Below are 15,420 nucleotides of genomic sequence, written 5' to 3'. Positions count from 1 at the left end.
ATAAGCTGACTGGATGGCTTAACCAAAATGCGTTGTTGAATAATATACATATTTCGATTTTGAAGATAAAGCGAATTTTCAGAAAGATTTTATCTGCAGACACTTTTATCTAAATTTTATCTATTAATAAGTGGATTATAGGATTATACATGTAAGTGTCAAGGGGGAAATCTTCAGCACGCTTTATCTACATTGTTATATGTACATGCATTCATCGTACGTATATTATTATATTACTCGTGTGAGCTTGATTTCGCGAAAAACCTTATTGCGGATTTATGCATTTGAGACGAGGGGCTTGGAATTTAATTTCACTAAGATTAAAATACGCATGTAAAATAATAAGCATAGTATATAACGTGTATTTAAGAGGTACTGTTATTGTTTGACATTACTAATCAAAAATGTTAGTAAGAGTGAATAATTAACAATGCTTACATTTTTAATAAAAAAAAAGAATTTGAGCGAGTATTACGACTAGTATTATGTTTTTACAAACTTTATTCAAACATGCAAAGCGATAATTAATTTTGCTTAAAATTGTCTATAGTTGAGGCAAAATAACAAAAAGCTGTATTCTGATTTTTAGTTCCGCTCGTTGTTTTCTCGTTTAGGGCACACGCTTTCTATAATTTGGGGAAAACCTTTCCCGCGGTTTTTCAGGGAAAAGGGGCAAAAGAAGGGGCCATTTTAAGTTTCCATGATTAACCCCCGGGTACGAGCACATTTTCGATTTTTAACAAAATTTTCCCAATTTTATTTTTAAATTTAAATTCTCAAGCCGGTGCTGGGGGGATGGACGGGTAAATTTGGGAAAAATTTTTTCCCAAAAACCGGGCCAAAAAGGAACAGGCTAAATAAAAACAAAAGCGCAAACTTTTTAAAAATTATTTTGGGTTTTTGGACTTTTTTGGGGATTCTTTTTTTTCCCCAAATTTCAACAAAATTTAAGAAAAAATTTTAACATAGGGAAGGGGTATTTTTTATTTTTTAAAGCCAGAAAATTTTTCCCAAGGAAAGAAAACCTTTTTTAAAATTTCGGGACAGTTTTTTTCATGTAATCATTTTTAACCCAGAAATGTAAAAAATTTTATACAAAATAAAATTTTTGGAAAAATTGTATTTATAGAATAACTAAGCTTTTTTTTTGCAAATATATTATCCAAGTTTTTTTGCCAAATACAATGTAGTTACAATTACATATAATATAAATTTATGTTCTTATTTTTGTAAGTTTCGATAAAAAAAATGATACAAACTTATATTATTTATCGAACAATATAAATAACAATGGTATGAGTGGTTTCCCTTTTTTATCCAAGCGAGAATAAAACACTAAAGCACTGGTACATTAACTGAAAACATATAGTAGGGCTAGGTTCACGCCTCGTATAATATAGGCTTTTGACAACGGTTTAACTGTCAGAATAATTCAGTTTTGTATGTAACAATATGTAATAACCCTATAATATTTATTATATAATTTTGTTGAAAAACCAAAATAAGATATTCCCTTGATTTTTATTTTACAAGCCATGTGTGTTCGCTGAAACATAGTTTGTTTTTTATATCAGAATCCTCTATAAGCATATTGTGTATATTTATAAGAACAGAATTATTAAATGTCTGAAGTACTTTAATTCAATAATCTTACACAATAATTTTACAGTCACTGTGTATTGCGATCAATTTCTATGGGATACTCCATAAAACACATAAATAAAACTCCCGTTTCTCGAACACTATTTTAATAACCTTTCGATGAAATTTACATTGTATATTTTCAATAATTTTTCAATCATAACCTCCAAACACTTCAGTCCAACATGGTCAAAACGAAAATTTTAAAGGCACTGTATGATTGAGTCGGTTATTTGATGATAGTAAGTGATGAATGGCAGACTTGAGTATCGACAAAGCATAGCTTTAACAATTTAAAATTTTTTTTTCCGAAACCTCCAATTCAACAATCCAAAACATTTTTCATTTGGGGAAATACTTTTTCATTTTTGGAAAAAGCCCAACCAAATACGGGGAGGCGGATATCGCCCGATTTAAAACCTGTCAGTTATTTGTCAGTCTTTACCACTTTGAAAAAACAGACGGAGAAAAATCACACTTTTTACTTGTCCCTATTGAAAGGGAAATTTATTGAACTTTAAACCCAACCCTAAGGAAAAAGGGCAACTTCCCCATTTAATTTAAACAAGAGGTTTTCTAACGGAACAAAAATTTTTTAAATTAAAAAATTTGAAGGAATTTTTGACAAACTTAAAAAGAGAAATTGCCGGCCCAAGGGGGTTTTGCGTTCATTAAAACGCCCCCCTTTTCCTTTTGATCTTTTTTAAAATTTTAAGCATATTTGCATATAATATTTGTATTTGACATCAAACTTGAGAATATGTAATAAACTGTTGAACGTAAATTTGAATCGTACATTTGTATAGAATATTGTATAGACTATTTTAATCGAGAATAAAAAGGCTGATCTTTCTTTAATTGACAGCATCTTAATCAAATAAAATAAATTATGACCAAGTCTAAAAATAGATTTACTATGACGATAATGCTAAATGATTTTTTAGATCTTATCTATGTTAAAATATATTGACGATATTTTGTTAAAATTAATTAGAATCTATTTAAAGAATGAAAAACATGTGACATTGTGGTATGTGTCGGAAATCTCGACTAAGCATGAACTTATGAGGTATTCTTCGGACGCGATATTTCGATTCTAACAGTAGCACATATCTAAAACGAAAACACTATAATATTTGAAGACAGACAGATATACATGTCTTCGAAACGCACTTAATATATGTCAATAACCAGATATACCATTGATATAAATTTGTGTTCTTTTTGTTTCAGACTTAGGGCAGTGTGATCATAAGAATAAAATCAATCTTTAATAAATCTTATCATTCTTATAATAAAGTTTCAAAATATGACTTTTTAACATTATAGGCAAGTCCAACAATTCAAACAGGTAAGTAAAGCACATATCTATAAAATGTGGTTCACATGATTTCTTTAGCACTTAGTCATTCACGAATTCAATCATCCATAATATATATTTTGCCTGGCACCATTGCTACTGTTATCTCAGAACATCACTTAATTTCTTAATTTTCGAATATTAACCCATTACATCATCATAAGCAAATTGTGGAACAATGGCTGTTCTCATTGAAAATTCTCCTTTTACAAGTTCTAACTGCTATAAAACTATAAAAAAGGGTTCAATACTGTTCAAACTTGGCACAAATGTTGATTTGATCATAGCCTTTGTAACTGCATACACAATACTATTAAATTTTCTGTAACCATGGCAACGAGGAGACATCTCAAAATTGCCGAAAATCACTATTTTGCGTTGATTTTTCCAGTGTTGCAACTTCTCAATGGATTGAGATAGATCTAGAGTCAATGGCTTTTCAGCGTTGGTTACACGTTACCTTAAGGTTGACCGTGGGCCATTTTCAGTCTCTCACAAGTCCAAAATTTTCTTGGAGATGAGGAGGTCTGCGACCCCCTTCAACCCCCTTAACAGAAGGGGGCACACCCCCCTGTGGCACCTCTTGATGAATCTATTTGATAGGGAATGGCGCCGAAAAAGTGATCACTTTTTAACACCATTTCTCAAACGAAAACAAGTATTTGACGTCTATATAGGGCATTTTATTCACTATTTGAAGACGTCTTTATGATGTAATGGATTAATAAACTTAGTTTATAAAATCTCTTTTCAAACGATAAATCTAATGTAACATCACACTTTCTGATCTTCGTAAATAAATTGAATTTTGAAATGATTTAAACACTCTTTTTGAATTTTACAATTTTCTAAACAGTAAAATATGTAGATGATTGTTCTAAAATTTCAGTTTTTGGAGAACAGTCTTTGACAGAGAACTCTGAAAGTCAATCAGCTTCATCAGCAACCGGAACAATATCTGTAAGTCATTTCCAATTAGTGCATGTCATTGTTTGTTTCTGATTGGCTTAGAAGCAGTTAAACATTTTTAAAATATCTGAAATGAAAACACTATAATATTTGAAGACAGACACATATACATATCTTCGAAACGCACTTAATACAATTTTGTCATTAACAAGGTATTAATTGATATAAATTTATGTTCGTTATTTTTGAGACTTAGGAAAGTGTTATTATAAGAAGAAAATCTATTTTTTTTAATTTAACCTTACCATTCTGATGATAAAGTTTAAAAATATGACTTTTTAATATTACAGGCAAATCCAACGATTCAAACGGGTAGAGTACATATCATTAACATGAGTTTCACATAATTTCTTTTGCACAGCAATCACACAACGTAGTCATTCACGATTCCAAAATATATTTTTTACCTGGCTCCAATGCTACTGTTATCCTAAAATATCACTTAATTTCTTAATTTTCAAATAAAAATAAAATTAGATTATAAAATCTCTTTTCGAACGATAAATCGAATGTAACATTAACGTTTTTTGATCTTCTTTAATAAATTGAATTGTGAAATGATCAGGACATTCTTTTTTTATATGTCTTATTTTTTGTAACAAGTAATATGTAGTTGAATTAAAATTTCAGATTTTGGACAACCGCCTGTGACAGAGAGCTCTGAAAGTCAATCAGCTTCATCAGCAACTGGAACAATATCTGTAAGACATTTCCAATTAGTGCATGTCATTGTTTGTTTCTGATTGTTTTTACGCAGTTAAACAGTTTTAAAACCTATGTCCATAGCTAGCTGTCGTTTTGCTGCCGATAAATTTGTTAAAAGCAATTAGAATTTATTTAAAGAATAAACATGTGACATTGTTTTATGTCTCGGATATCACAACTAGGCATGACTTTCAGATATTTTTGAACGCGATATTTTGATTAAAAAAACTAGCAAATATCTGAAATGAAAACACTATATTATTTGAAGACAGACACATATACATATCTTCAAAACGCACTTAATATAATTATGTCATTAACAAGGTATACCTTTGATATGAATTTGTCTATGTTTTAAGACTCAGATAATATGATTATAAGAATAAAATCTCTGTTTTTTAATAAAAACATTAGCATTGTGAAGATAAAGTTTAAAAATATGACTTTTTAATATTATAGGCAAATCCAACAACTCAAAAGGGTAAGTAGAGCACATATCTTTAAAATGAGTTTCACATAATTTCTTTTGCACAGCAATCACACAACGTAGTCATTCACGACTCCATAATATATATTTTACCTGACTCCAATGCTATGTTATCCAAGCACATCACTTGATTTCCTAATTTTCGAATATTTATAAACTTAGTTTATAAAATCTCATTTCAGACGATAAATCTAATTTAATATAAACCTCTCTAATCTTCGTTGATAAATGGATATTTGAAACGATCTGGAAACTCTTTTTGAAATTTCCTATTTTTTCAAAAGGTTAAAATATGTAGTTGAATTAAAATTTCAGATTTTGGACATCAGTCTTTGGCTGGGAGCTCTGAAAGTCAATCCGCATCATCAGTGAATGGACCTACATCTGTAAGACATTTCCAATAAGTGCATGTCATTGTCTGTTTCTAATTGGTTAAAAAGAAGTTTAACAGTTCTAAACCCTATGCCAACAGTTAGCTGCCGTTTAGCTTCCGATAAAATATTAAAACCGTTTAGAATCTTTTTAAAGAATAAAACATGTGACATTGTGGTATGCCTCGGAAATCACGACTAGGCATGAATTTCAGATATTTTTTGACGCAATGTTTCGATTTAAAACTAGCAGCACACATCTGAAATGAAAACACTATATTATTTGAAGACAGACACATATACATATCTTCGAAACGCACTTAATGTATGCCATTAACAAGGTGTACGATTGATATAAATTTATGTAAGTTTTTTTTTAGACTAAGGGCAGTGCGATTATAGGAATAGAATATTTTTGTTAATAAATCTGACCATTCTGATGGTAAAGTATCAACAATCTAAATTACAACATACAGGATCTTTAATACTGTAATTAGGGTTGTTACCACACTTTTGTTTTGTTTGTTTTGGGTTTTACGTCACATCGACACAGTAAAGGTCATATCGCGACGTTCCAGCTTTACTGGTGGAGGAAGACCTCAGGTGCCTTTCCGTGCATTATTTCAGGCACGAACGGGTACCTGAGTAGAACCACCGACGTTCCGTAAGCTAGCTGGATAGCTTCCTTACATGAAAGAATCCAAAGTCTCTGTCGGGATTCGAACCCACAGCGGCGAGGGGCAAGTGGTTTGAAGTAAACGACCTTAACCACTCGGCCACGGGCGCCCCACCACACTTTTGTGAAATTTTATATATGTATATAATTATGTTTCTAAAACAATTTTTAAACATTGAAGAATATGTTAAATATGTATTGCAAATATATGTCTACATTATTTGCAATCATTTAAATATATGCATTCATTTGTTATTGCAAAAATTGACGTAGACTTTATAGAAAATAAACTTCTAATTACAAGTACCTCCCTTTTATTTACATGAAATGAAAAATTCGGTCATATCTTTACAAATAATGCTTTTTGGATCTTACAATATTGATCTATCTTCATTTGAGCATTATATTAATGATATAGACCCTTTCATTTAAGCGATAAGCGTCGAGGAAGAGTTACTTCCCTTACCAAATATGACATAAAACGGGAATTATACTATACAGCAGACCGCGTATAATGTTAGCTTATTGAAAGTCTAATAAATACTGATCGTTCAGTTATGATTACAACATGAAAAAATTGACTTATGCATACATAAATTTTATATCAAGACAATAGAAAATACATAAAAAAAGATTTAGATTAATTCTTGCTGTGGTGTAAAACAGTGGAATTTCAAAGCGAAGTGAAATGTATTAGATTTTCTCTGCAAAAAGCTAGTTTTCTAACATTTTATGAACACCCATGCGACACTGAATTACCTAATATAAATTTAAATGATCATTTCCTGTGTGATTTCTATCATAAAGAAAATTTCGGCGTTTGTTTTTATGACAAACATGAAAATAAGATTGTCAATGTTTCTGAATGATTGTAGTAGTAGAATGCATTCTGTCAAGACTTATTGATTCCTTTTCATTTTGCAATATGAAAAATCGTTCAAAGAACGAACAAGTGAAGGATATAATTTCATAAACATTCCCGAAAGAACGAAAACGATGTTGCAATGACTTTTATAACGTAAGATTCGCAACAGACGAAAATCAGACAATTTTTTACAATACTAATCTATTCCTATCATTATGAAAAAAAGAGAACATTTTCCAGTAACTTATTTTGTACATTCAAAAGAATTGTTATTTTTATGCTTTAATTTTTTTTTGAAATTACATAGATTTATATTATTAATTTATTTTTGTTTCAGAAATGTAATATTTATTCAACCAGTATCTTGCAATTAATTATTACGCAGCCGTTTTTCGAAACTGCATTATACTAAGTTACATTTTTTAAACTCAAAATACCTTTAGGGTACTATGTACATGAAGTAAGTACGATTTAGCTGCCTGGTAAAACATGGTGTAATAATTTTCATTATTAATCAAACGAAAACGGTACCCAGCCATGATTAAGTATTGAAATAGGGTTATATATTTTAAATATTTGAATGAATTCGTTGACTTATTATGGTAAACATTTTTATTCATTTGGTCATTCTATTTATGTAACATTTTATTCAATAACACAAAATTAAGCCATCTAGTAAGAAGGATTCAGATCTTTATATCCCTTTATTAATGAACTTAATCGTATCAGCAATGTCCACCGTATCCCCAAATGACGTCATGAATCCGGTTGTAAATGAAAGGGTCTATAAAACCATAAAAAATGAGTGACAGGACCTTTAGATTATAAAATCTCTCTTCAGACGGTAAATCTAATTTAATATTAACCTTTCTGACCTTCATAAATATATTGAAGTTTATGATGATCCAGCCACTCTGTTTGAATTTTCCTATTTAAAAAAGTGAAATATGTTGTTGAAATATTTTAAATATTTTAGATGTTGGACAGCAACCTTTTGCAGAGAGATCAGCTTCAACAGCGGATAGAACCATATCTGTAAGACATTTTAATATCTGCATGCCATTCTTTTTTCTGATTGGTTTAGAAGCAGTTTTACGGTTTTAAAACCTATGTCAACAGCTAGCTGCTGTTTAGCCGATACATTGTACAAACATTGAGAATCTATCTAAAAATAAAGAGTGTGATTATATGAATGTTATCTATCTTTAAATCAATCTTCTGATGATAAAGTTTCAGAGTGTGACTTCTTGATATTTTAGGAACATCCAACAATTCCAATCGGGTAAGTAGAGCGTATATATTTAAAATGTGTTTTAGACATATTTTCTTTTGCACAGCAATTATGCTTCGTAGTCATTTATAATTCCATAATATATATTTTACCTGGCACCAATGCTACTGTTATCCTAAAACATCACTTTCTTTCTTTATTTTCGAATAATAAATAAACTAAGTTTATAAAATCTCATTTATAGACGATAAAGCTAATTTATTATTAACCTTTCTGACCTTCGTAAATAAATTGACGTTTGAAATGATACAGACACTCTTTTTGAATTTTCCTATTTTTAAAAAAAGTAAAATATGTAGTTGAATTATTTTAAAATTTCAGATGTTGGACAGCAGCCTTTCGCAGAGAGCCCTGGCAGTCAATCAACTTTATCAGCAAATGAAACAAAATCTGTAAGACATTTCGAATTAGTGCATGTCAATGTCTGTTTCTGATTGGTTTAGAAGTTTAACAGTTTTAAAATCTTTGTCGACATCTAGCTGTTGGACATCAATAAATAAGTGAACTCGGTACCGTTCAGATCTGTGTAACGTCATAGCATTCGTTTATTTTGTCTTTTTAGTATCAAGTTGAGTAAAATAATTCACATGATTATTTACATTGCTCGTATAGACGAATACTGACATAAAATACAGAAACAAAGAAATTTTATTTTACAGGATGGACCGACGACAGAACCAGGTATGTACGTTTGTTCTTGTATATGTACTTGAAAAATGGAAAACATAAGTGTGTAACATAATTGAATGTTTTAAAGAAACATGCCTCTTGATAATGTATTTGGCAAAAAATGACTGAGAAGTGAACAGAGAAAGTAATTTTTACTTAGCAAACGGAACTTACAATTCACGTTAATTACCAAAATTAGGTCAAAATGTGCAAAGTAGTCATCACTGCGTAAGTGATACAGTAATAAGATGGTGATAAATACTACAAAATCTGACATTAACCACCTATTATATATCAATTATTTCTTGAATATTGAATCATTTCTCCTAAAATTTGACATGTGACTGATCAGGAGGCAGGCAGCTTTAATAATGTCTTCACTTCTAGATAGTAAGATGCTCTAAGTGAAAAATTGTTCATGCTGAAGACTAAAAGTACTTAAACCGGTGTTAAGAGGCGTGGTTAATGTACATACTAATTACATACTGTTGCAGTATTTAGAGATTTTCATTATGTACATGTATATATATCTTTTTTTGATTTGCTACTTAATGAAGTTTATTTTTTTATTCCATGTAGGCAGCTGATGCCGCTCATGTATAAAAAAACATGTTTAATAATATGCCATGCATGTATGCAGCTAGTGATTGCTAGTAGATCATAAAATATATCTAGTGTTATAATTTCAGACTCATTCAGTTACAAATTGGCATTCGTCTTTCGATTGTGCGTGTACCCACCAATGAAATTACAAAATGGCAAATTGAAATTAAGCACTTTTCATATAATATGGTTTATTTTCCATACAGCTAAACTGGTTTTGCTTACATCGCTAGTAAGTTCATTTTTGTTTCTTATACTTCTGGCCCCGAAGTTATTTAACAAATTACATACATTACTGCAATAAAGATAAGATCGTGTCCAGTATTTATAGTGGCTTGTTACGCTTTGCGCGTTACGTTATCGTTAGCGACAACACAACCTATGTAATTATTGCCTTTTCGTCTTGTCTTTAAAGAAATGCGATGGTTGCGATATTACCCTTCCAGATGTTTCCGCCTTTTTGATTGGATATTGATCACCCGAAAGAAATTGATATTACCGAGCTAGACGGGTAATATACACACTAAATTCGATCTTACGCGGTGTAAACTCCGATTTACAAGCCCTTTTTAACTGTCAAATGATAAATATTTACCAAAGTAGAGTATGATACATATTGTCATCAGTATTGAAAACAAATATGACCTCGTGAAAGCTTGATATTAATTACAAAATAGTGCGTTCAACAGACTACTACTTTTCTCTTGTTTACATTCGTTAGGTACGAAAAAATACATCTAACGGCTCGGGTGATATAAACTCTTGACAGGTAATATATCCGCATATATCATACAAAAACCAAAATAACATACTTGTATATATACAAATAGCCAATCCATCAGCCACGCGCCGATGTGACATCGCGACAACACGCCGCACGACAACGCGTCATTAGTAGCAGGACGACAAGAAGAAAGTCTGATAACGCGTTTGGCGCTTTGTCGTGCGGACGCTTGCGACAAAAGTGTACCAAATCAGCCACTATAGGTATTTATACCTGCGAATTATTTAATCTTTTTACAAGGTTAGATTGATGTTTAATCGTTCGAGATATGTGCCTTGAAAAGAATTAATTTACATAATACCGTCTACGAACGACGCGGATCCATGTTTGTTGCTAACTCGAGAATATAAGTGCAGTATTTAAGCCAATTTTTATTTACCTCAAACTCAGACAGAACTCTTATTCGAAACTTTTATTAACGTCAACTTACCTGATTTTGATCTCAAAGTTAAGGAAGGTGTGATCTTTGAGACTGATCTCAAATGTCTCTAAGCTCGGGGCCAGGTGAAATGAAATACACGTGTTATTTTCTATCATCTGTTAATTATCTACATTTCTTTCTTTACACAAAATAATACTCGTGCATTTTTATTTGCTTATACTGTAAGTATGTCAGATTGGTAGCTGTTGCACATGAAAGAATACAAAGTCCCTGGCAGGATTTGAACCCACAGCGATGAGAGGCAATGTATCTCAAAGATATAATAATGTAACGATTTGATTGGAAAACTACGATTTATGTTATTTATAGACTCCCTATTATTAATCAATATCTAAAAATGTTCCAGGCTTGTATTTCTTTGATATATCTTAAGTTATTAAGTTGTTTTTATTTAGTTTTTATTTTAAATAGACATTCAAAATTGGTCACTGTCGAGAAATACTCGCCTTCACTGTCACAGACGGATACATAACTCTTCAGCATACATTGCTTAAAGACTGGATTGCAAGTAAACAATTACATGTCATCTATTTTCAAGAAAATTTTTAAGCTTGTAATATTTAATGATATTTGCTCAAACAACCTGTTTCTGTTATTCTTTAAATGTCATAATTGATAAAGCGGTTTTTGTTAAACGTCAGATATTTATTGCTAAATCAATATAAACTATTTGAGTTATGTATTCTGTTTGCCAGGTTTCGAAACTTTGCCATATCCTCCAGCACACGGACAATTTGCTTCATATACCATTGACGATCTTAAGAGTAGAATAGATTATACTGTTTCACAGGAAAGTTGTTTTTAATTATAATAGGCACAATTTACCTCAGAAATTATTTTGTGTCTTCATTAGAATGGGTTAACATTCGTCTTATACTTTTTTGCATATTTTATGCTCATCTTTTGGAGAAAGTAGAGCTGAATGTAAAATTATTTATCATAAAAATATATCAAAATTGTAAACAAAATAATATTTCGACTTCCTTTCAAAATACAAAACCACTATAACTGTACTAATTGTAAAAAAACCGCAAAAGAAGCAAAGGATGAATAAGCTTTATGATAAGTGAGAAACTTTTGGAAATTGTATTGAACTTTAAAAAATTGGGGCCTTAATGGGCATTCGAAACAATATCCTTTTTCAAATATAAGTCATCAATTTTTCTAAGTTATATTTATTTTTGTATACTAGCATATTGGGGTAGGACAATTATTAATGGGAATTCAAATTCATCTAGTCGTTTTGAATTCAGCTATAAAATGGATTTTTTGCAATGTTAGACTACCATGTAGGTTCACAAAATCCTCGCAGAAATACAATGTATTTCTGTCAATTATAGCACTTCTACATGTTTTTATGTAATAAAAGTTTGTTAAACATGAATCATAATTGATTTTTGTTTTTGTACGAGAATTTATTTGGAATGCTATATATAACAAATTTATTTTAAACGAATTTAGGATTTTTATTTTACAGATTTACAATATTGAAGCCGAGGCAAATGGTCATTTTATAAAAATACCAGATGATCAAGTAACTATTAGAATTGGTTACTACGATTTGATAAAAAATCAAAATGGAACTGTCTCAAAAGTTAACGTTAGAGGTAGGCAAACATATTTTATCTAGATCTACCAAAATATTTGCTTAAGTACACTATTGTTGAATCATTTAAATCATGGCATCAAGAGTGGAGACAATTTTTAACATTTTATTTCTAATTTTGACTCGGCAATATTCACAATGCAGAATATTGTATTTATTCAGCTATGGCTATGTTTATGCTGTCTCGGCTCATCGTGTATGCGTCAAACAGCGAACTTTCCAAGTTCATTTTAGAACATAAAAAATGCTGGGGCTAAGACATGCATACACTACAATATTTCGAACCCATTTAGTCGCCTCTTACGATAACGCATGGATAAAGAGTGGCTGCAGTTCTGAAGCCTCAACCCTTTAAGGCACCCCCAGCCACAAGGGGGACAAAACTGTAAACTACACATTGTTTATAAATATATATGAATATAACAAATGATATCAAATTCAAGTCCAAACATTAATGTATATGTAAACACGATTTTATCAAACAACAATTTAAATCTATTACTCATTTTTCTAGGAGTCAATGTCATGGCAGCTACATGCGTTTAAATTAACTCGGCTGACATCTTTTGTACAGGTTTATATAGCAAACCATACATGAGTAAAAAGAAGAAGAAGAAAATCTATGATGATAGTAAAAATTGCGGTGATGTGGGTGATAATATTTAACGCTGAAATACTTATTTCGTTTTTATAGATTTAGATCTTGCTTAAATGAAAGATGTATATATGCATTGTTTTCCAGGATGGTACAATTTTGAGCCAAGCTTTGGATTAACTAAGTTTACAAACACAGAGAACATTACTGAATACGAATACGATCTTACCAAAGATTTGGACAGAATGAATCTCTCAACTGTTCTTCATAGGTTCACTTAATTTTTATCTTATTCTCTTTTCTGATTTTTTCAAATATACCTAATGGAAACAAATCATTGTATCCTAGAGACTATTAATGAATTTCAGCTAGTAACTAAATGCACTTTAGCGTTCTTGGTCACCAGAAATCCAATGACATTGTTCGGAATTTTATTACATTCTTAAAAAAGCTATGTCAGTAATGCATTTCTCGATTGTCAATAGTAAATGCCTTTGAATGGCTGAGCAATAGACATTTCCCATTCTTTACACCAGTCAATAAAATTGCTCTAAATTCGAAAGAAGCACTTAAACAGGCTATAAAAATTTAATCGTTCTTTTTTGATAAGAAAGAGTCAATCAACAGTTTGTTCCTTCGAATGGCTGAGGATAGTAATTGTCCGTTCTTTACACCATTTCATGTAAAAATACTGGTAATTTTCAAGAAGAAGGTTCGAGAATTATTCAACCAAGCTTAACCTTCCCCTCAGTTCAACCTGAATAAACAAATTTTTCATACACGATTTTACGATCATCAATGACAATCTTTTTATTGTCTAGGATGCTAAAGCTTGATGTCAACTTTGCACTACATTCAATAAGAGTTGATTGGGACAGCCAAAATACTAGATGCCTCCGTATTAATGGAACCGTAAGTTTTTTTTGAATGCATCTTAATCTGTCCTGATTGATTCTCAATTTTAAATCACAAGCCGCTCACCTCTGTGGATGAGAGGGACTTTGGTTTCGTTCACACGCGGAAGCTTTCCATTAACGTAACGGCTAGCAAAACAAACAAACAAAACAGAGAGAAAAAGGAAACCCCAAAACAACAACAACGATTCAACTTTGCTACTCCTAACAATCAATCTGATTTTATTGTATTATTTCCATTCATACCTTGTTAATGGTTGATTGTTAATTGTTGCAAATTGGCAATCCTAAAAAACGGTATCCCAATCGTCAGATTTCACCTTTGATTTCAATGTATTGTGCCTAATTGGATCAGAATAATACGACATAAAAGATCAACTTTCAGGAGTGTTTGATTACTTAAATAATCATATGACTCGAAGTAACAAAAAAAAATTCAAGCAAAATGAAAACTGTTCGACACAATATATTTAAAATTTGCATGTTTTAATAAATTAAATATGATTACAGAAATAAATTCAGCGAACAATATTGTGGGTCTTAATTTTTATAATCTTTTGTTAATGATACCTTGCATATGTTTCCGTTTCAAGTGCCTCAGTGGAGTTATGTTAGAAATTCAAATTAAATCCTTATCGCATAAATGTTTAGACTTTAGTTTAGTTCTTTAAAAGAATTTTCTATATCTTTACTCATTATGAAAAAAGACACTTACAATTCACTGGAATTAAAAAAGGGCAGAACATCGCTTTTAGTAGCCAAATGATAAAAAATACTAGTAATGATATTTTTATATAAAAAAAACCTTTAAAAGAGATTTTTTTATCAAGTTTTCATTGAAGTTCAATATAACTTTAATTTAAGGTTTCGTTTGACAATGTCAACAATAACGGACAGGTAGTCATCAAATTAACGACTCTCACGTTTCCTATAAATTGTGACTTTTCTACCAATGGTAAGTTTATTGTGGAATTTCTTTTCATATATTTTGATCAGTTAAAACTGAATGTTGTGTGTATGACCATTTAAAGTTTGACGGAGAAATTATTTACTTAATAAATCAAAGACTTTTATTGACTGAAATTCAAAATAAACGTTTTCAATGGTGACTATTAAACATTAATATGATCTGAATTTTCCCGATCATTGTGAAGGAATTATGCATAAAGATGAGAAATGATTTGCAATAGCAATCATAATACGCAAATCAAATCACTTTCAGAGCATTAGCAGCATAATTGATCCAACAAAAAGCAAATACAATAATGCAATGAGGACCATACTACTCTGATCAACTATATATATATTTACAGATCATAAACAGTGTGAACAAGAGGTCGAGGAATATGAATGCAGTATAGTGGGAGGTTTTGCAATTTTGACCGTTCTTGGAGATACCGTACTGTTCTTAGCCGGGATCATCATAGTCAGTGATTTTTGTC

At 30.8% G+C, this 15,420-nt stretch overlaps 1 protein-coding gene across 1 annotated transcript; it reads left to right on the top strand.

Moving 5' to 3' along the window:
* Positions 1 to 2,970: 2,970 nt before the first annotated feature.
* LOC132744096 (uncharacterized) lies at positions 2,971 to 15,418 on the top strand (the record flags this gene model as incomplete). Its single annotated transcript, XM_060732711.1, has 17 exons — positions 2,971 to 2,992; positions 3,891 to 3,961; positions 4,261 to 4,282; positions 4,601 to 4,671; positions 5,135 to 5,156; positions 5,478 to 5,548; positions 8,051 to 8,109; positions 8,334 to 8,356; positions 8,687 to 8,757; positions 9,025 to 9,046; positions 9,724 to 9,869; positions 11,275 to 11,371; positions 11,559 to 12,470; positions 13,212 to 13,335; positions 13,886 to 13,976; positions 14,843 to 14,933; positions 15,292 to 15,418. Coding segments are annotated over 13 exons (807 nt in total), but the record flags the coding sequence as incomplete, so codon positions are not given.
* Between the last annotated feature and the right edge of the window lie 2 nt (positions 15,419 to 15,420).

This window comes from Ruditapes philippinarum, unplaced genomic scaffold (assembly GCF_026571515.1).
Source record: "Ruditapes philippinarum isolate M1 unplaced genomic scaffold, ASM2657151v2 ctg18542_1_1_1_1, whole genome shotgun sequence".
In the NCBI taxonomy this organism is placed as follows: Eukaryota; Metazoa; Mollusca; class Bivalvia; order Venerida; family Veneridae; genus Ruditapes; species Ruditapes philippinarum.
The sequence above is the reverse complement of the archived record's forward strand: the minus strand, read 5'-3'. Positions and strand labels throughout refer to the sequence as shown.